The sequence below is a fragment of the Euprymna scolopes genome, chromosome 38 (assembly GCF_053919585.1).
Source record: "Euprymna scolopes isolate OS-2025 chromosome 38, ASM5391958v1, whole genome shotgun sequence".
In the NCBI taxonomy this organism is placed as follows: Eukaryota; Metazoa; Mollusca; class Cephalopoda; order Sepiida; family Sepiolidae; genus Euprymna; species Euprymna scolopes.
Genome location: NC_136519.1, coordinates 81,918,966 through 81,941,239, shown reverse-complemented (window position 1 = coordinate 81,941,239; position 22,274 = coordinate 81,918,966). Strand labels below are relative to the sequence as shown.

Genomic DNA, 22,274 nt, shown 5'->3' with positions numbered 1-22,274 from the left:
TGGCTCTGTGGTAGTTGTGGGAGGACGTCCATAGTGTAAGACGAGTTGTAAGTAAATAAATTACATGGATCTGATTTGTTCTGTAGTTATCCGAGACATGGACTATGGATTCCAATTCCATAATCCATGCAAATAAATTTATCAATGAACGAAGATCCAAGAAAGTTAGTTTTAACAGAGATAAATGGTTCATGAAGAGTTAGTGGAGCATGAAGAAATTGGAAACAATTGATGGCTGAAGACATGGAACATTTGGGATTGATGAATCAAGTGAGAAAATTGTGGCGATACCAAATGAAATGACTAATCCCATCAAAGGGAAAAACAAATGAAAAATCGAGTTTAAGATTATATATATATATATATATATATATATATATATATATATACGAGCAAACAGTTAATAAAACATGTTAAAACCATTTTGAAATGAATTAAAAACATATTTAATCTGAAAAGGAAACACTAGATAAGTGGATAGTCCTTAATCTGCGGAGTTTCGAAGAAATACTTTCCTTCTCATCAGTGGATAGGAATTAGCAAAATGCGGGATCGGATTTTGCTTGCAAAAGTATTTGATGAAACAACAAGTAAGTCAAAGATCTTACTTGAAAACAAAAAAAGTGAAGCAGAGGGAATATGGTGAAGACAAAGGTGATTACACATGAATGGATAGTATGGTGGAAGATAAATAATCCAGTGACGATCCCGCATTTTGCTAATTCCTACCCTCTGATGAGAAGGAAAGTATTTCTTCGAAACTCCGCGGATTAAGGACTATCCACTTATCTAGTGTTTCCTTTTCAGATTAAATATGTTTTTAACTCATTTCAAAGTGTTTTTAACATGTTTTATTAAACTGTTTGCTCATATTATAAGCTCTATTTCCTATTTGGTTTTATCGAGCTTTTACATCTGGCTGAGATAACTTTATAAATATTAATTTTTTAATATTTATAATATACTTTAATTTTACCATCTTGGATCATTTTGGTAAATTTAATTGTAATTTTCATTTTATATATATATATATATATATATATATATATATGACTACAAATATTTTAAGCCCCCCCCCTCTTTGGGTAGACCACTGTCGTAAATAATCTCACTCGCTACTTAATTGGCTGAAAAATGCGACGCTCACTGTAAAAGTGGTGGAAAAATGTTTGTTTAAATAGACATTTGACAAGATAAATTATGGGCGCTGCTCCCGTGGGTCGATCGGTAGAACTGTTGACTGTCAACGCGGTGGTTCTAGGTTCAATCCTCAGCTTGGGAGAGGTGCTAGTCTAGTGGCACTGATGAGTTGTGCTACAATGAAACAGGACTGTATGTCGATGACTACAAATATATATATATATATATATATATATATATATAAGTTTAATGATTAAAGTTTAATTCTGTAGATTAAAATATACATAAAAATATATTCAATTTAAGAATTTATTGTTAACAAGGAATAAAAGGAGAAGAATTATATTTATTTCCTTAATCCATGCATTTTCAATAATGGCACTTATCATCAGAGGAAATGAAATGCAATTAGCAAAATGTTCAGCAATGAATCACCAAATATTTTGCTTTTCAGCACAAATTATTGAAAATGTTATTTAAAAGTTATTTAAATGATGCTTAAAAGTCATAGAAAAAGGATATCATACAACCTGGGCAATCTTGACATCTTGGGCTATTTGGCAAATAGTAATGCACCGATCTTCCAAAATGGCAGCCTCAACTTGACGGACAGATGCCTCATCAATCGCAGAAGGGGGCGACCAGGTCTGGGAGCTGTTTCCACAGACTTTCAGCCATGTTTGAATTCACGGTGCCAGCGTTTTACAGGGTCATATGATGGGGCATTATCACCATAAGTTTCTTTCATTTCATCAAAAGTCTCCTGTGGTGTGCATCCTTTCAAATACAAAAAAGAGATCACTGCTCGACATTCAACACGCTCCATTTCATACCTAACTCAGTTCAAACGCCTGTAAAACAGAAACTACAAGTAGTTCAGAGCTGTAATTTGCCACATAACCCGTGAAGATAGAAATCATTGCACATGCAAAATTTCAGCTAGATCAGACAACTGGAAGCGGGTCAGAGGCATTACTTATTGCACGCCCCTCGTATGAATAACCAAATATTTTGCTTTTCAGCACATATATTGAAAATATTATTTAAAAGTAATTTAAATGGTGCTTAAAAGTCATAGAAAAAGGATATCCTACAACCTGGGCAGTCTAATATCAGAATGAGTTCAATAGTTTTTGGAATATTACAGCCAGGTCAGATGAGTAGTGATCCAAGGGGAAAATCAGAGGTGATCGAGTAATCCGATAGATTCGAAGCATGCAGCAAATCTGAGGTGATATCCAGAATATTTGATTGTCCCATACCGTGATTTTTTAGACTTGAAAACAACCAAGTTGTAATCAGCTATGGCATTGTTGTCCCTGTGGCATTGTGTTCCGCTGGCAGGCAGTTCTAGGAAAGAAACTTTGTTCATACAAGTTTTGTGTGGTTTTAGGCAGAGATAGAGAGTAGGGGAACTGTTGACAGTGTTTGTTGTGAATGTTTTACAATGGGAAGGGGGGCATAGATTGGAGCTCAGTCGAGCACCTGCCATAAAAATTATGATAGAACAGAGTTGTTGAGATACAATAGATTATAGGTCACTGATAAGTTTTTTTTTTTTTTGCAGAAAGACTTTGTGATGTTATCATCAACAATTCCTGGCACGAATATCATCACATTTTATGAGAGTGATGGGTGAGTATGAAGTTGTTGAGTTTTTTTTAATAATAACAAAAGTAATAGTAGTAGTAGTAGTATAAAGGATTTCAAAATTTCAGTTTATATATATATATATATATATATGACTACTTCATATAATCACATGAATTAATATACAAAGATATAATTTTATGCATAAATTTTCAGTATTTACTTCAACAGTGCTAAATACATAGGTAGAGCTATGTAGTAAGTTATGAAAATATATATTGGAAATAAAACTACACAGAATATTTTGCGTTTCATTCATCAGAAGCCTGGCAAATTCTCATGAGAATGAAACGCAGAATATTCTGTGTAGCTTAATTGTCATATATATTTTCATAACTCTCTCTCTCTGTTTCTCTCTCTCTCTCTCTCTCTCTCTATATATATATATATATATATATATATATATATATAGTTTTCTTATAATGTAATGTTTTTTTGTTTTTTTCATTTTTCTAGTGACTCTATTGTCCTTCTGGATCCTCTTCAGAGTATCTGCCACCAAATCTCTGTTCCCGTTAATATCCGCACCATGCAACTGGTGGATTCAAACAAATGGATTCTTACGGATTCAGAGTCTAACCAGTAAGTAAACATTTTGCTCATATATTATTTTGGAAGGATCCAGTCTTGTTTATTGGACGAAAAGATTTCTGCATGACATTATGAATCATCTGAACAAGTCGATGGATTCAATTAAGATTTTTTTTCAATTATCAAAAAAGTTAAAGTAAATTTCTATCATAGAAATCCATTACAAAAGACTTATACTGCAGAGAGCTTCAGCACATGCTTGAAAACAAAATTCTGCCACTTATTATGGTCTCAGGTCAGTCTTTCAGCTGTCGAAAGTGTTAGCATGGTCATCTTTGTGATATTTCTTCAGATATCGAAAAATTTAGATTTTTTAAAAACTTTTAGAAGTTATTTAAAGCCAATAATTTTATAAATAGAGATTAAAATGGCAAAAAATAGTTTTGTAACAATTTAGTTTAATTAGTAATGTTGTAATAATATTTAATTTAATTAATAATATTGTAATAATATTGAGTTTAATAATATTGTAATAATATTTAATTTAATTAATAATATTGTAATAATATTTAATTTAATTAATAATATTGTAATAATATTTAATTTAATTAATAATATTGTAATAACATTTAGTTTAATTAATAATGTTGTAATAATATTTAATTTAATTAATAATATTGTAATAATATTGAGTTTAATAATATTGTAATAATATTTGTGAAAAAAAAAACAGTTAAAAAAAACGACACAATTTAAAAAGTTGACATAATTTTAAAAATCACATAGTTAAAAGAAGACAAGGTTTTAAAAAAACAATGTAGTTAAAAATCGTCACAGTTTAAAAAAGGAACAATAACAATAATAATAATGATAAGTGGCTGTTATGATACTGCAAATTCATCTGCAATGGCTATCAAAAGAGGTGGAGAGTACTGGAAATTTGGGGAGACTTGTTGTCACTCAGACTTCAGAAAATGCCACAAGTTGTTCTCAAAGAGAAATCTTTGATGATGGCCTGTGTGATTACTCCTAGTGAGTAAATAATAATAGAAAAAGGTATCTTTCAAGGAGATTCCCTATCACCATTGATATTCATCATAGACATGATGCCTCTTAACGACATACTAAAAACATGGCAAGCCAGATACAAGTGTACTAATACAAATGAAAGAATGAACCACCTAATGTATATGGACGACCTGAAACATTTTGCAAGAACCAAAAAGAACTAGAGACATGAATAAACACATGCTCCATGTTTTGACAAGCGTCTGGGTTTGACCTTTACTCCTGATCTGAAATGGAACACATACATCAAACCTGTTGCCAAGGTCGCTAGAAAAATGGTGGGATCCTTCTACCGCTCCAGTAGATATCTCACTGCTGATGCAATTCTCTATCTATATAAAGGCTAAGTACGTCCAAGGATGGAATACTGCTGCCATATCTGGGCAGGAGCTGCTAAAAACAGCCTATCCTGCCTTGACAGAGTACAAAATAGACTTTGTAGCCTAGTAGGAAAAGCCCTTTTCTCTTCCCTGCAACCTCTCTTCTACAGAAGGGAGGTTGCAAGCCTGTCATTCTTTTATCGTTATTTCCATGGGAAGTGCTCGTTTGAGATCCAATCTCTGGTCCCTCCTCGCCAATCTTTCATGAAAAACACCCGTCTAGCTGAAACTACTGTCAATAATTTTCCCCACTCTTTATCTGTGCCTAAACCAAAATGTAGATTCCATGAACAAAGCTTCTTTTTTAGAAGTACACGCCTGTGAAACTCTCTTCCGTTTGCCTGTTTCCCACCTGACTAAAACTTGGATGTCTTCAAGTCCAACATAAACAAATTCCTGATAAACCGCCCCCTAAAGTAAGACACTTTATCAAATATCCAATACTAGCGATTACTACGATATTATCCCATTGATTACTGTACACGCAATAACCCTTATCGCTGAGTGGCCTCCGGCCTGGATAAGTGGTGACTTCATTGTAAAAAAAAAAAAAAAAAAATCTGGTACAAACCGGTAGCAGTACTTGTATAGCCCTGTCGGTGGGGCATTAGAATACGCTGACTGCCCCCCTGCAGAGGGTAAAAGTCCCTCAATGGGGGTCCTGGATATGACCTTAAACTATATCCAGTGGTGAGGCCCCAGCTTGTGGGCTTTGGGGAGTGTGGAGCCACCCTTTAATTACCATTGCTCCCAGGTCCACTCTGACCCGGAGTGGTAGTACCTGTTAGGGTCCCAACTATGGGTTAAATAGAAACTGACGTGAAAACAACAAATATATTCTATTAAAAAAATTTTTCTTCAAAATCTTTGGATTCGGCATTAAATAACCCGAAAAGGGTTGATATGCCGTAAAACAAAAACAACCAACCAGTACTTGTAAGCAAAAATCATAAAATCCTATGGAATATAGATGTACAAACACATAAACCCATCCACGCAAGGAGACCAGATATATTAATAGTTAATAAGAAGGAAACATCCTGTCAGATCATAGATTTTGCCATTCCAGCAGACCACAGAGTGAAGATCAAAGAGATACATAAGCAGAGGAAATACATGGAACTGGCCAGAGAGCTGAAAGGGATATGAAAAATGAAGAAAGTCAAGATAACACCAGTAATTTTTTTTTTTTTTTTACAAAGGAGTCACCACTTATCAAGGCTCGGAAGCCACTCGAGGATAAGGGTTAATGAGTGTGCAATAGTAGGAGCACTAGAAACAATACTGAAAAACTTTGAAAAAAGAATGGGAGAGATTGGAATCAGTTGAGTGGCTGATAAGATACAATGGATAAAACAATGAAAATGGTTGAAATATTAAGGAAAACCTTTGAATGCAAAAACTAGGGATGAGACAATTCCAGTATTTTTACCGATTTCGTATTGAATTCCCGATTCTGATACAATTACCGATTCTGATTCCTTCTAAATCTCTACATATTTAACTATAAATTGTTATTTTTCACGATTACCGTAAAAACACATACTAAATGTGCAGATATTTTCTTAAACGTAAGAATACACTTGTAAGAGATGATCTATTGATTTTTAGTTTTACTGATAGGTTAAAATCGACAGATATTCACTATTTTAGTATTGCTATCAGCGGTAGAATATTTTTCTTTAAAGAAAATCAAATAATAAAAAAAAAAGCCAATTAAAAGAGTCGTTGTTGGCATCGGAAAATAGGCACAAATTTTTCTGATTCCGATACCCCCAAAATTTCTGATTTTTTTTTATTCCCGATTCCGATTAATCGGTCGAACACTAGCAAAAATTAATACCGAGTATCAGGGATGGAGGAACCAAAAAAAAAAAAAAAGCAGGGTAGCATCACCTGGAACTAAGAAAGCCGAAACTGTTACCCCACCTCCCCCCAAAAATAACAAAATGAATAAATAAAAAACAAAATAAATAAAAAATAAAAACAAAATAAATAAATAAAAACAAAATAAATAAATAAATAAAAACAATAAAAACAAAATAAATAAATAACTAAAAACAAAATAAATGAATAATAAAAACAAAATAAATAAATAAATAAAAACAAAATAAATAAAAAATAAAAACAAAATCAATGAATAAAAAAATAAAAACAAAATAAATAAATAAATAATAAAAACAAAATAAATGAATAAATAAAAAAGACAAAAACAGAATAAATAAACAAAACAAACAAAATAAATGAATAAAAAGCAAACAGAATAAATAAAGAAATAGATGAAATAAATGAATAAAAATAAAAACAAAATAAATAAATAAATAAAATAAAAACAAAATAAATAAATAAATAAAAACAATAAAAACAAAATAAATAAATAAATAATAAATACAAAATAAATCAATAAAAACAAAATAAATGAATAAAAAAATAAAAACAAAGCAAAATAAAAAAAAATAAATGAATAAAAAAAAAAACAAAAAAAATAAATGAATAAAAAAAATAAAAACAAAATAAATCAATAAATGAATAAAAAAAATAAAAACAAAATAAATAAATAAATAAATAAATAAAATAAAAACAAAATAAATAAATAAATAAAAAAATAAAAATTGTAGTGTCGGCATCAACTGGCATCACACCAAATGTTTCTGATTCCGATATCTATGAATCGTCCCAACACTAATGCATAGAGAAGAGGAAAGATTATTAACTTGGTTTTGTTTCTCTTTTTTTTTTTTTTTCAGAAAGTATAACTTGACTTGGTCTGAGGTTGACACTTTCCAGCTTCAACCAATCCATGAAGAAAACGGTAAACACAACTTTTTCTTCATTGTTATCCCTTCCCCAGTTTGAAGGTCCTGGATATGACCTTAAACTATATCCGATGGTGAGGCCCCAGCTTGCGGGCTTTGGGGAGTGTGGAGCCACCCTTTAATTGCCATTGCTCCCAGGTCCACTCTGACCCAGAGTGGTAGTACCTATTAGGGTCCCAACTATGGGTTAAATAGAAACCGATCTGAGAACAACAAATATATTCTATTAAAAAATCTTTCTACAAAATCTTTGGATTCAGCATTAAATAACCTGAAAAGGGTTGATATGCTGTAAAACAAAAACAACCAACCAACCAACCCAGTTTGAAACTGTGTTGTGTCCGTTTTATGTTCTCATGTAGTAGATGTCTCCCTGTTTCTACTTTCGTTTTTCCTTGCTCACATACCCCTCTTTTTCTGTACACGCATATTTTTGCCGCAAACAAGTAGTTTTCTAAATATTAAGCAATGTAATTACTTATGTTATCAGTGGTGGTCATTTTGGAGCTTATGTGGAGCTAAACATTGCATAAGTCCCTTGAAACAAATAAATAAAAAGAAAAGAAATTACTTTTTTAATGTGCGCAAAGGCGGCAGTCTGTATGACAGGAAGGGAGGGAGGAAGAAGGTGAAGACTTGAAAGCGTAGGAGAAAGCGTCCGGCTACATGTTGTGACAAAGTGAGAGAAAGAGAGAGTCAATCAATGTTCTTTGATGTGCGAAAAAAGCTGCTGGTGTCTGAAGTTCTTCTTGGCTTTTATATTTCTTTAGCGGCTCCCAGAGACTTGCAAAAAAAAAAAGTTTTTTGAATAGAAATTCATATTTTTGATGAAAAAATGTGCTTTCAATTACATCAGCCATTTGTCAAGCGTTCTGCTTTTTGATCCAAGAGGTTTGGTGTGGGTGAATGCTGTAATTCCCACGCAAATAAATTTATAAATTTTAATGTGTCTGTGTGTGTGTGTTAGAAAAATAAAATAAGAAACAGCACAATTGTTATCCCTTCCCCAGTTTGAAACTGTGTTGTGTATTTTTTTGTTGTTGTTGTTCTCATGTAGTAGATGTCTCCCTGTTTCTACTTTTGTTTTTCCTTGCTCACATGCCCCTATTCCGCATTCATAGCAATAGACTGAAATCAGTGAACTTTTTTCCTATGAAAACGGTGATTAGCAATGTTTTTTTTTTTAATGTTCAACATATTTCAAATATAAATTATTGCTTAATAAAAATAATTAAATTAAAAAAAAATAATTTTTTTATTTCAAATTATTTGATCAAATAAAAAAATTTTTTTTTTTTTTTACATGGTGGTCACCACTTATCAAGGCCCGGAAGCTACTCGGGGATAAGGGTTATTGCGTGTACAGTAATCAATGGGACAATATCATAGTAATCACTAGTAATGGAGATTTGATAAAGTGGCTTAAGAAGGAATAAAAGGAAGAAGAAAAAAAAAGAAAAAAGAATGAGCAAAAAAAGAAGAAAAAGGAGAGCAAGAAGAAAGAAAAAGAAGGAGAATAAAACGAATAAAAAGAAGTAGAAGAAGAATAATAACAAAAATAGAAGAAAAAGAAAAAAAGAAGAAAAAGGATAGATAGAAAGAAGAAGAAAATGAGGACGAAAAGAATAAAAGAAAGTAAAAAACAAACAGACAAGTTGAAGAAAAAGAAAAAGAGGGATGGAAAGTATAGTAAAAAAAAAAAAAAAAACAAATGAAAAAGTTAAAAAAAGAAAGAAAACGCACAAAAAAAAAGAAAAAAAATTGAATGAAAATAAACAGGAAAGAATAACTCTAGTCCGAATTCGTAGCACTGAACCGATATCGATGGACGATTTTGTATCAAAACGGTCATTAACAATCTTTTTTTTTTAAATTTTACATATGTGAAACTGATAGAAATTATTCCACAATAAAAATAATTAAATGAAAACAAAAATCATTTTTCTTTATTTCGAATTATTTAATCAAGTAAAAAAATTCTGTTATGTTTAATACCAAGCAATGCCGGGTACACCTGCTAGTGATGTGATGTGTTCTGCAGTGCTCTCTGGTTAAAATGGACGCAAAAGACTTGTAGAAAAAATAGATATCTTTATTTCTTTTTTAAAATGCTAAATTCAATGGTTGCATATAATAGTGAGAGCTTGGTGTGACGTAGGACAGAGGGGGGCGTGTGGGTTGGTGTCGGTGGACAGTGAGCAGCTCCCTACCACAAGTCAGATGCGTGTGTTTGCCGTCTCCGTTCTTCTCTCTTTGACAAGCTACTGCCTTGTTTATATCAGAGTAGAGTTTTTTCCGGTGCACCTGCATGTCAATGATTTTAATCTGTGACCCCATCAACGACTACATCCAGCCTCTGTTGCTGCTGACAGTTCAACACCTCCGTTTTCTGCACAATGCACTCTGCGACACCAGTACCATATAAATATAATTGGAACTACTTTATTTTGGTTTTCCTTGCAATTATTTATTTTTTTCCCTAACAATGATCTTAATTTTTTTTTCTTTTGTTGCAGTTATTATTGAGAATTGCATCACTCACGCGTCAACACGTTCGCTTGACGACACCATCTTGAACAAAGCCCTACAAGAGCAGATCAGTTGTCCCAATCGAGTGCTTGTTACTCCAAAGACTGATGCCGTTATTATTCTTGGATATCCTGAACTGGAGGTATCGTTTTTATTATTACTATTTACAGCCAATATGATCCTGTTGAATATTTCTTGGTTTTGGTACCTTCTTAGAAGACGGGGAGGGGTTTGGGAGATAAGAAGCTGTCAATCACCTCAGCAAAAGCAACATGGATTTTATTTTGCAAGGTAAACTACTGACGTGCTAACTGTAATAGAATCAGTGAATCAGCTCTGGACGTATTAAAGTGCTTTGATAGGATGTTGAACAAATGGTTGCTTCATGAGCTGGCAACCTTTTCCCAAATATGTTGGTTGTTTTATTTTATGGCATATCAACCCTTTTTGAGGTTATTTAATATCGAATATGGTAATTTTAATAAAAAAATAAAATGTTTTATATTTCACGTTCCTCATATTTTCAGATATATTTTTATTTTGTGTTTAGTTTGGTTGTTTTGTTTTATGGCATATCAACCTATTTTGCATTATTTGATGCTTAATTCAGTAATTTTAGGAAAAAAGGTCTTATGCAATTTAAATATCAGAAATAAGATACCACAATAAAAATATAAGAAATAGAAACATCATTTATTTCGCTCCACCATATAAACTGAACCGAAATACAAACTATATAATGTTCTGCTGGTGGATGGCTACTATATAAAGTGATACAATGGAGTGTGTAGATATCTCCACTAGGCCATTGAATGCAGCAGCAAGTTATGTGAACATGTTTACCAGAAATAACAGTTGGAAATAAGTCCAACACCATCCACTATGACTATGCAATTCATATAGTTACGTACCTTGTCGGTTAAATTCCACAAGAAGTTTTCCTATACTTCCGAAATCATAATATCTGAGATTCACAAACGGACACAGTTTCTTTCTATTTTTTTGACCGGGTTAAAAATATTACCACCGCGCAGTCATCTCGAGTGTTTTTTTTTGTCTTTTTCGTATAATAAAGCGAAACTATTCGAACGCAAACGACAAAAAGCGGGAAGCTTACCTGGTCCCCGGCTCGGTTTAAAAGCAACATTGCACTTTATGTGGCGACTCCTATGATTCTAACTCATTGAATTCACTATCCTCTTTGGCTGGTTAGCGTGGAAAACTAATTACCCACCTCTCTCTCTGTCTTTTTATTTTAACCACGCGGAAGCCATTCTTAACATCGCTTCGTCCTTGTGCCAATATCCTCCATCCGGGCAATGCCGGGTACTCCCCGCTAGTCTATATATATAAAAGACAAGATGTATGTGTATTTGTTTGTATGCCTCCAAAAAAACTTTTTTCAGCCGCATCGAACCTGGTCGAGACCAGTACCATCTAAAAGAGCGATGTCTCACTCGAATATGTGAGAATTAGAAAAAAACACTCAATTACTTTGTATAGAAATAAACGTTTATAACAAGGGAGGTTTGCAAAAAAATTGTTCCTTTTTAAACGACTTCGACAAGTATGCATGCGCATCAGACATTCTTTCTTGAATTGGTTTAAATAAAAAAAAAACGATGTTATTTCATGGACACCGTCGTGGGGAAGTGGGTAATGAGGTCGGCTTGTAAGCTTTTAGTTTTCATGTTCGAGCCAATGTAACGGCGGTCTAAGCAGGATCAGAAAGAAAGACGTTATGACAGCAGTGAGATGATCGAACTGATCAATTCGGATCCTGTAATTCTTGATGCTCTGGTGACCTGCAATAAAAGCTGGATCTACTGTTATGACCCACAGATCAAGGGACAGAGTTCCCAGTGGACATATGCTGGCTCTCCCAGACCCAAAAAGCCAGACAGAGCAAACCCACCCAGAAACTTATGATGATCCCATTTTTTAACAGCACGGACATGATCTATGTGCACTGGGTTCCCACTGGACAGACAGTCAACAAGGAATATTATGTTGAAGTTTTAAGGGAGTTCGGGAGGAGATTCCATCGGAAGAGGCCAGCACTGTTCAAATCGGGTCAGTGGCATTTCCACCAGGACAATGTATCAGTGCACAACTTCATCCTTCCTCGCCCTCCCTATTGTCCAGACCTTGCTCTCTGTGACTTTTAGTTATTCCCTAAGCTCAAGGAAAACCTTAGAGGCTATCATTATGAGACAATTTAGATAAAAGAGGTTGTGACAAGGGTTACTGACATTCTCACACAAGAGGACTTTTATGGGGCCTGCCAGAGGTTGTTGGAATGAAATTTTAGTGTATCTTATAAGGAGAGGGGGGGGGGGTTCTTTACTTCACTTTCTTTAATTTCTATTTATTTAGTGAAATGTCGGTATCGTTATCTATTTGTTGGGCCGTGATCGTTAGCTTGTTTGTTTGTTAGTGTCTCTGTGATCGTCTAGTTAATGTCTATGGATGTGTGTGTGTGTTGTGTGTGTGTGTTGTGTGCGTGTGTGTGTGTGTGTGCGTGTGCGTGTGTGTGTTGTGTGTGTGTGTGTTGTGTGTGTGTGTGTGTTGTGTGTGTGTGCGTGCGTGTGTGTATTGCGTGTGTGTGTGTGCGTGCGTGTGTGAGTTGTGTGTGTGTTGTGTGTGTGTGTGTGTTGTGTGTGCGTGTGTGTGTGTTGTGTGTGTGCGCGTGTGTGTGTTTGTGTGTGTGTGTGCGTGCGCGCGTGCGTGCGCGCGTGCGTGCGTGTGTGTGTGCGTGCGTGCATGTGTGTGTGTGTGCGTGTGTGCGTGTGCGTGCGTGTGTGCGTGTGAACATAGAATAATCCACATATGTGATGAACATACCTGCTTCCTGCCTCCTAGGAGGATTCCATCATCAATCATCTTGAGGGAGCTGATTCTGCTAACTGAAGACGCATGCGAGATAGACTCAAGATGATCGTTGGATTTTTATATATATTTTTATTCACTCCGCAGACGTTTCTTCACAGTAGGCTGGAGGAAATAGCGAACTTCGGCTTGCTCTGTTCTCTGGAATCTGTCGCCCCCCCCTCTCACATCTTGTCTCATTCGTGTCTAGCAATCAACTCAACTAAATTTAACTAAGTTTCTCAAAACTGAAACCCCTGATACGTCAGACCCAGTCCCCCATCTACCTATCTTCGGCGGCCCTGTCAGTGGGGCATTAGAATATGCCGACTGCCCCCCTGCAGAGGGTAAAAGTCCCTCAATGGGGGTCCTGGATATGACCTTAAACTATATCCAGTGGTGAGGCCCCAGCTTGTGGGCTTTGGGGAGTGTGGAGCCACCCTTTAATCACCATTGCTCCCAGGTCCACTCTGACCCAGAGTGGTAGTACCTGTTAGGGTCCCAACTATGGGTTAAATAGAAACCGACGTGAAAACAAGAAATATATTCTATTAAAAAAAATTTTTCTTCAAAAGTCCCCCATCTACTTATCTTCGGTGCAGCCGACTGGGTCATTCAGTTTGACATATGACCCTTGACATTGACACATTGACCCTTGAACCCTAGCTTGCTGAACTGTCATTTCCAACAAATCAACTATTGTCATTCTGTCAGCTAGAGAAAAATAGATATTAAACAGTTTAATGGATATATAAACTCGATTCTGAATAATTATTTTCTAACCGTTGTTGCCCGGCTATCATATAACAACGGTAAAACAAGTGCATTACAGCTGGAGGAGATTACTTTAAAGGGGACTCTATTGTCATGTGTGTACTATCAGTACTAGTGCCAGACGAAAAACGTCTGGAAACTTATTGAAGGCTCCTTGTATCTTGATACCTCTATAAGGCAACCATTCGCCCATGTATGGAGTACTGTTGTCACATCTGGGCTGGTGCATCTGCTGCTTGTCTCTCGCTCCTGGACAGGGTTCAAAAAAGAGTCGCCAACCTGATAGGTCCTGAACTGTCATCTAGGCTTCAGCCTCTGTCCAATCGACGAGATGTTGCATCCCTCTGCCTGTTCTACAAATACTTTAATGGTGAATGCTCTGACGAACTGCAAACACTTGTACCTCCCCGACGTAACTACCCCCGACAAACCCGACAAGCTACTAAGTCTCATCCCTTTACAGTAGAGATCCCTAGGTGCAAGAAAGCGTTTTACTCCAATAGTTTCTTCCCCAGAACTGCAGGTCTTTGGAACTCCCTTCCGGGATTCTGCTTTCCCAACTGCAATGATATGCAGAAGTTCAAGTGTAATGTTAACAAACATCTTTCTACTCTTCTCCCTTCATAAATACCCCGCTAATAATTAAGTCCCTAATAGTAGCCCCCTGCTTCAAAGTGGCACTGCGCCTTGTTTGGGGTGAAAATTGAATAAAAAAAAATCTTTCTAAGGCGACATAAAAGTGGTGTAAAACTGTTCTGATCCGAGGGAAGTAATTTCACTCGTCCTGGGACGGGTACTTTTTCTTGTTTGTCAATAATGGTAAGCGCGCATACAATTTTGATCTATTGCAGTATTCTCAGAATGAAATATACGTGATCCCTCGAGATGGTCAAAGTGATGGATCCATTAGCTCCATTGTGAATCCGTCCAAGACTGCATCCAATCCAGTTGATCCGGTTGTGATTCTCCAAGAGTCCGGTCAAATTGTTCGGGCGATTGAAACGGAGAAAGTTCCCAAATCTGCTGAAATAACAAGTAAGTCCTTTGCAAGCTTTAAAAAAAAACATGGAACATGTTATCACTACTACTACTACTACAAATAATAATAAATAATGATAAAATTATTAAAAAAAAATATTATTAACTAATAAAAACAATAATAATAAGATAATCTTAATGAATAATTAAAATGATAATAAAATAATTCAAAAATAATAATAATAATAATAAAATTATATATTATTATAATATAATAATAATCATAATAATAATAATAATGAATAATTAAATGATAGTAATAGAATAATTTAAAAATATTAAATAATAATAATAAATTTATATATTAATTATAGTAATAATCAAAATAGTAATAAAATAATAATGGTTCTTTTTCGTAATTGTCGCAAAATTCAAAAATTGAAATATTGAATTTCAAGTGAAACAACCAATGTTATCTACTGAATTGTCATGTCACAGTAACGAACATATCCAAAAATTATGAAAAACGATAAGGTTGAATGCTACTTATTAATGAAAACAGTTTTTGAAGACAATTATCGAAAATTGAGTTTTGTTAAATTGGCCTAAGATTTTCAGTTTTCAGAAAAGACCGAATGGTTAATTGTAGGCATAAACCGATTCATACCATCTAAAAAATTCCAACAAAAACCAACCAGCCAGCCATGGTTCTCCCCAAAATGTGCTGCTGCCATCGCGCACAGAAATCACTTTTTCCATAGCTACCAACGTAATAGATGTACTGAGACTAAAGCTGCTTTCAGGAACGCCAGCAACCACTGTAAAAGAGTAATAAAAAATGCAAGAGAGCTATATGCCCAGTCTGTTAAATCCAAAGTAGCTGATCAGCGGCTTTGATCCCACCAGTTTTGGCAAATAACAAATAGGATCCTGAACAGAAGTGTGCGTTCTATCCCAACCATTATAAACGGACCAGAGGTCATCTCGTCAGCATCAGACAAGGCCAGACTATTTGCCAAGAACTTTGCAGCTAATTCTACCCTATGCGACGAAGGCCATCAACTCCCCATATTTCCTCCTATAACACAGAACATGCTAGGTAACATACAAATATCTGTGCATGAAGTCGCCAAGCTAATCAAGAACCTTGATTCCAGTAAAGCTACTGGCCCTGACGGTATCCCAATTATAGTGTTAAAAAAGTTTCAATCAGAACTTGTTTCCATACTTACGAAACTGTTTAAATGTTGTCTTAAGGAGAAATGCTTTCCAACACCTTGGAAAACCTCATCAGTATGCCCTGTATTTAAGAATTCAGGTGATAAGTCATCTCCCTCTCAGTACAAACCAATAAGTCTCCTGTGTGTTATGAGTAAGTTGCTGGAATCCATATTAAATAGAGAAATAGTCAACCACCTCAGCAGAAATAACCTTCTTAGTGACACGCAATATGGTTTCCGTTCTGCAAGATCTACCGCAGATGTGCTAACAGTTATATCTCATAGGATTAGTGAATCTCTTGACAAAGGCTTCCTTTTCAGGGCAATTGCTCTTGACATATCAAAGGCCTTCGATAAGGTATGGCATAAAGGCCTACTTCACAAGATCTCCAGCTATGGTATAACTGGAAATATTCGCTCTATCATTAAATCATTTCTCTCTGATAGGCTAATAAGAGTAGTGGTCGATGGACAAAAATCAGAGGCCTGCAGTATTAATGCTGGAGTCCCTCAAGGGTCCATCCTGGGCGCAACTCTCTTCCTGATCTACATCAATGATCTCCTTAAACACATACTTAAATCATTCGTTGACATCTATGCTGATGACACAACCATCTACAGCAACACATCAAAGGCTGTAAATGACAAAGCTCTTTCTGATTCTCTCTCCTCTGATCTCGAACGAGTGGTTCAGTGGGGGAAGACGTGGCTGGTTACTTTTAATGCATCTAAAACGAAGCTCCTATCTTTACATCATCAACGCTCTGATCCCCATCTGGCATCAATTGTGAAGGATCGCTCTTTTCTAGGAGAAGCCCCATGTTTTGACAAACTTCTGGGCTTGACCTTCACTCCTGATCTAAAATGGAACACGTACATCAAGTCTGTTGCCAAGGTCACTGGAAAGATGGTGGGATCCTTCTACCGCTCCAGAAGATATCTCACTACTGATGCAATTCTCTATCTATATAAAAGCCAAGTACGTCCAAGGATGGAATACTTCTGCCATATCTGGGCAGGAGCTGCTAAAAACAACCTATCCTGCCTTGACAGAGTACAAAATAGACTTTGTGGCTTAGTGAGGGATGCCCTTTTCTCTTCCCTGCAACCTCTCTCCCACAGAAGAGACGTTGCAAGCCTATCTTTGTTTTATCATTATTTCCATGGCAAGTGCTCGTCTGAACTCCAATCTCTGGTGCCCCCTCGCCAATCTTTTACAAAACACACTCGTCTAGCTGAATCCACCGTGAAAAACTTTCCCCACTCTTTATCTATGCCTAAATCAAAACGTAGATTCCATGAACAAAGCTTCTTTCTTAGAACTGCACGCCCGTGGAACTCTGTTCCGTCTGCCTGCTTCCCTCCTGACTACAACTTGGAAGTCTTCAAGTCTAACCTAAACAAATTCCTGATGAACCGCCCCCTTAAGTAGACACTCTAACATACTGTACTTACAATAACCCTTATCCATTAGTGGCTTCCGGGCCTTGATAAGTGGTGACTACCTTGTAAAAGAAAAAAAAAATTCAGTACATACCATTGATTCCACTTGAAATTCAATATTTCAATCTTTGAATTTCGCTACAATAAAGAAAAAAAACCAAAATAATAATTTGAGATTTTCACACGTTAAAAACGGGCCTAACTTAGAATGAGTGCTTTATGCCAAATTGATGATTAAATATCGTCAAATTTGTGTTCATTTTGCTTTAAATACTAATCCATATAATTATTTTTTAAACTGTGCATCAAATGGCTACCATAATACTTAGTTCGCTGCACCTCATCATAGCAAAGGTCCATACAAAATTTCAGTCAGATCAGTTCAATAGTTTCCAAGAAAAAGTAAAACGGACAGACAGATATTATGTACTCACTAGGAGTTCTCACACAGGTCATCATCAAAAATTGCTCGCTGAAAATAACCGGTGGTGTTCCCTGGAGTCCGGGTGACAACAAGTCTTCCCAGATTTCCAGTACACTCTTTTTCTTTCGATAACCTTTGCAAATGAATTTGCACTATCGCAACAGCCACTTGCCATTTAATGCTCACTAACAATGACCATTTGTCATCACTGGAATTTGGGTGGCAATAAACCTCCTAAAGGTCTCAGTTCTCTTTGCACTCATCCAGTGGAGGTCTGATTGGTGCTTTCTCTCCTCGGTCTTTCTATCCTCCTTGACTCTTCTTTACTATCTTAACTATTTGGTATGGTGCCAGTTGATGCCGGCATTACATTTTTTTTCGTGTGTGTGTGTGTGTGCTAGGAGTTAATTTAGGATTATACAGTTTCAGTTTTCTTGGTTCCATGTTTTGATGGACGTGTGGCCCTATGGTGGCGGTGAGAGACTTTTAAGCGAATGCCGAGATGCCAGCGTATTATTAACTACATGACCAAATAAGAGACGTTTTAAAGAAAAATATGCAATGCATTGTTGGAAAGTACCGATAATAAATGTTCTCATCTTGAGTGTTAATTGCATAAATTTTTGCCTGATTTAATCCCCGATCTTCTTCAAGTGTATAAGCAATTCGGAGTGGCTTAAATCCATATGTCTGCAGTTTCGTACTAAAGTTTTAATTTTAGTTAAAAATGAAAATAAGAAAATATTAAAAAAAACCAAAAAAAAAACCACTAAGAATTATTATTTCTAAAATATTTCTAATAAAATTTAATTTTTTTGCCGCAATAAATTCAATGTTTTATTATTATTTATTTATTTATTTTTTAATTTCAGGAGATGAACTTCTTAATGCTTCCGCCTTCTTAGAGGTGATCGATTTGGTAAATCGAAAAAAGCGCTATATCCGAGTCCCAAGGTAATGTCCAGTTTACAAATTCTAAGCTGTGATGAACACAAATGAGAAATCATATGATTCGATTCTTTATGTATATATACTAACAGGGAGATCTGATGTTGCCCGGGATTGAATGATTATCAACAAATGTTTCACGCTCCTATATTTTTATTGTTGTCGAAATGTGTAAAAACGCCCATTTTTCAATCAAATCGATTCATTGCCTACTCTGTTGGAGAGCCATTGCAATGCACTAAACATAAGCTTCACATCCCTCCCTGCAGTGACTAGTAGTGAATGTAGTTTACATTGCACTGTAGAGAACCTACTGCTGATTTTATAAAATTATTTTTTATATATAATGGTTTGAATTAAAGTTTAAAATGCAAAAGTCAAGTATCATGGTTCGATTGTGGTTTAAATAGAAACGTTTATTTCGAATGTGTCATAATGCTATATCAAGGAACCTACTGTTGATTTTTATATGCCTGGCCTCACTGCTTTTGTGGTAATAAAACTTCTCAAATACATTTATGATGTTCCACTGTATAAGGCGTTAACTTTGGTGAAAGTCGCCTTCTTCTTTCATCAGATGTTTTTGGATTATTGATTTTTGATACTTATCAAAGACCTTCCGACTCAAAAATTTATGTAAGAATACTACCAGGCACATAAAATACATTTGTGTGAAATTTCATAAAAATCGATCCAGCCATTTTGGAGTCCATAGGGGACTTTCTCTCTCTCTCTCTCTCTTACACACACACACATGCACACACACACACACAAAGTTCCTTTTATATAATAGTATATATATATATATATATATATATATATATATATATATATATATATATATATATGTTTTTTGATTATTGATTTTTGATACTTATCGAAGACATTTCAACACAAAAATTTATCTAAGAATACTGCCAGGCACGTAATATTCATTTGTGTGAAATTTCATAAAAATCAATCCAGCCGTTTCGGAGTCTATAGGGAACTTTCTCTTTCTCTCTCTCTCTCAGTAGTAACGTTCGTGTGTGTGTCAGTGTGTCCAGCTCTCCTACAACCCACACCACTGGACTGATCATGACCAAACCTGGCATGATGATGGTGCCCACTTAGGGATGGTGCACCATTTAAGGTTAAGGTCAAAGGTCAAAGTCGAAGCCTATGTATATGTACTCTCCTACAACCCACACCACTCGACCGATGATGACCAAACCTGACATGATGATGGTCTTCAATCTAGGGATGGCGCACATTATTTTCCAAGGTCAAGGTCGAAGTCATATTTGATGTAACTCTTCATAAACTCCCCCGCCTTGGGATGGTGCACACCAAGTTTGGATTTGCCACCATCCTGAGGTCCACTATCATTGTGTCTACCAACCTCTTTATGAATTTGAATCAGATCACTCTCCTCCACCCCCTGCGAAGCGCAGGTATCTTTGCTGTGAGATGGTCCAGTGGTAAGAGCTTAGGCTTCTTACCATGAGGTCCCGATTTCGAATCTCGCTAGATTCAACCACTGAGTAGTCATAGATAGCGAAACACGTGTCAATGGATAATTATATTTAAAAAACAATATATATGCCGTTCCCTATTTGGGGGTACCAAATTGATCAAAGGGAAAATTATTCCCAACTCGCATAAAAAGTAAAAATGGACTTTCGTATAAATAATTCAAAATGTATCGCAAAAACAAATAAAATAACATCTATATATATATATATATATATATATATATATATATATATATATATATATATATATATATATATATTTAAAGGAGATTAGAACAATAGTCAAAAGAGCTGAGTGTATTTTAATGTAACAGTGAAATTACTAGTTTAATTAAAATACAGGAAATAGAAAGTGCTCGTTGTAATTTAGATATATAATAAGCTCGATAGTTAAATGTCCTAGAGCTAATTTAATATTTAGTAATGTGATTGATAATTTAAAATTTAAAAATCAAATTTTAATTAAATTAAAAATCCGTTTCTTATGAAACGGATTTTTAATTTAATTATAATTTGATTTTTAAATTTTAAATTATAAATCACATTACTTAATATATATATATATATATATATATATATATATATATATAGGTAAACTAGCAGGCCTCTTGGTGTAGCCAAGTCATAAAATACGCTTGTATATGATATTTTAATTTATGCAGATTACATATTTATTATCATAGAGCCAATTCTCTATTGATTATTATATTGTACCCAATATTTTTGTGTGAAAATAAAATTTAAAAAAAAATACTAAATGTTCCATTACTAACAGTCAATCATCATAAATTGATGAAAAAAAAATTAGCAAAAACAAAAGAAGAGAAATAAAAACAAACAAAAAAAACTGCTGCCGTTTTTTTCTATTTATTTAATAATAATAATTATGATAATGATGATGATTCAGCCATTTTTATTAAAGGATACAACTAATTAAAATGGCTGAAATATTAAGAATATTGAATGTGGAAACTAATACACATGGAAACAGCAACACAAGTGAAACAGAATGATGGAGAAACACCACATGGAACCAAGAAAACTGAAACTATTTAATCGTAAATCAACTCCCCCCCTCTAACCAAACGAACCATAACTAGCACTATACCAAATAGTAGAGAAGAATCGAGAAAATTGGATAATCGACATAAAATCTGAAAGTGTATTCTTATCTAAAACTAACAGTTCAGCCCACTTTTGTTTCGGCATTATGTACTGTTCATAACTTTATGTGCATATGTATATATATATATTAAAATGTTTGATTCATATCCAGGTAACCTACATCTAAAATTTCAAATGTTTAGACCCAAAATTGGCAGAGGAGTTTGATAGAGCCTGTAAAGGTCAACTCTTTCAACTTTGACCTCTTGGTAGCCAAATCTTTGGCCCAAAAGCTGATTTAAAAAGCTTGCTGCATGTCTGAATACTCTTTATATAAAATTTCAAACGTTTAGACCAAAAATTGGCTGAATAGTTTGCTAGAGATTGCAAAGGTAAAATCTTTTGAACTTTGACCCCTTGGTAGCAAAATTTTCGGCCAAAAACCGATTTAAAAGCTTGCACTATCTCTGAATACACTTTATGTGAAATTTCAAATGTTTAGACCAAAGATTGGCTGAGAGATCAAATTTTTTTATGCTTTGACCCCTTAACATTTATTGTTTTGAGATCAAATCAAATTAGAATGTTTGATCCATGTCCTAGGAACCTACATCTAAAATTTCAAGTGTTTAGACCAAAAATTAGTGGAGGAGTTTGGTAGAGTTTTCAAAGATTAAATCGTTGAACTTTGACCCCTTGACAGAAAAATTTCTGTCCGATAGCCAGTTAAAAAGATTTTCCCAAATCTCAGTACCCCTTATGTCAAATCTCGAGTCTGTAGACTGAAATTGATGGATTTATTTGGTAGGAAAATGTACACACACAGACAGACACTCGGGCAATTTCATTTTTATATATATATACTAGCATTTCAGCCCGGCGTTGCT

At 34.8% G+C, this 22,274-nt stretch overlaps 1 protein-coding gene across 1 annotated transcript in view; it reads left to right on the top strand.

The window, feature by feature from the left end:
* LOC145263224 (von Willebrand factor A domain-containing protein 8-like) overlaps window positions 1-22,274 on the top strand; it is a 207,061-nt gene that overhangs the window by 157,081 nt on the left and 27,706 nt on the right. Inside the window, exons 31-36 of the mRNA XM_080120309.1 lie at window positions 2,708-2,775; window positions 3,247-3,372; window positions 7,517-7,581; window positions 10,102-10,256; window positions 14,608-14,791; window positions 18,694-18,775. Of these exons, the coding sequence (XP_079976435.1) occupies window positions 2,708-2,775; window positions 3,247-3,372; window positions 7,517-7,581; window positions 10,102-10,256; window positions 14,608-14,791; window positions 18,694-18,775 (680 nt within the window). The remainder of the gene's footprint in view (window positions 1-2,707; window positions 2,776-3,246; window positions 3,373-7,516; window positions 7,582-10,101; window positions 10,257-14,607; window positions 14,792-18,693; window positions 18,776-22,274) is intronic.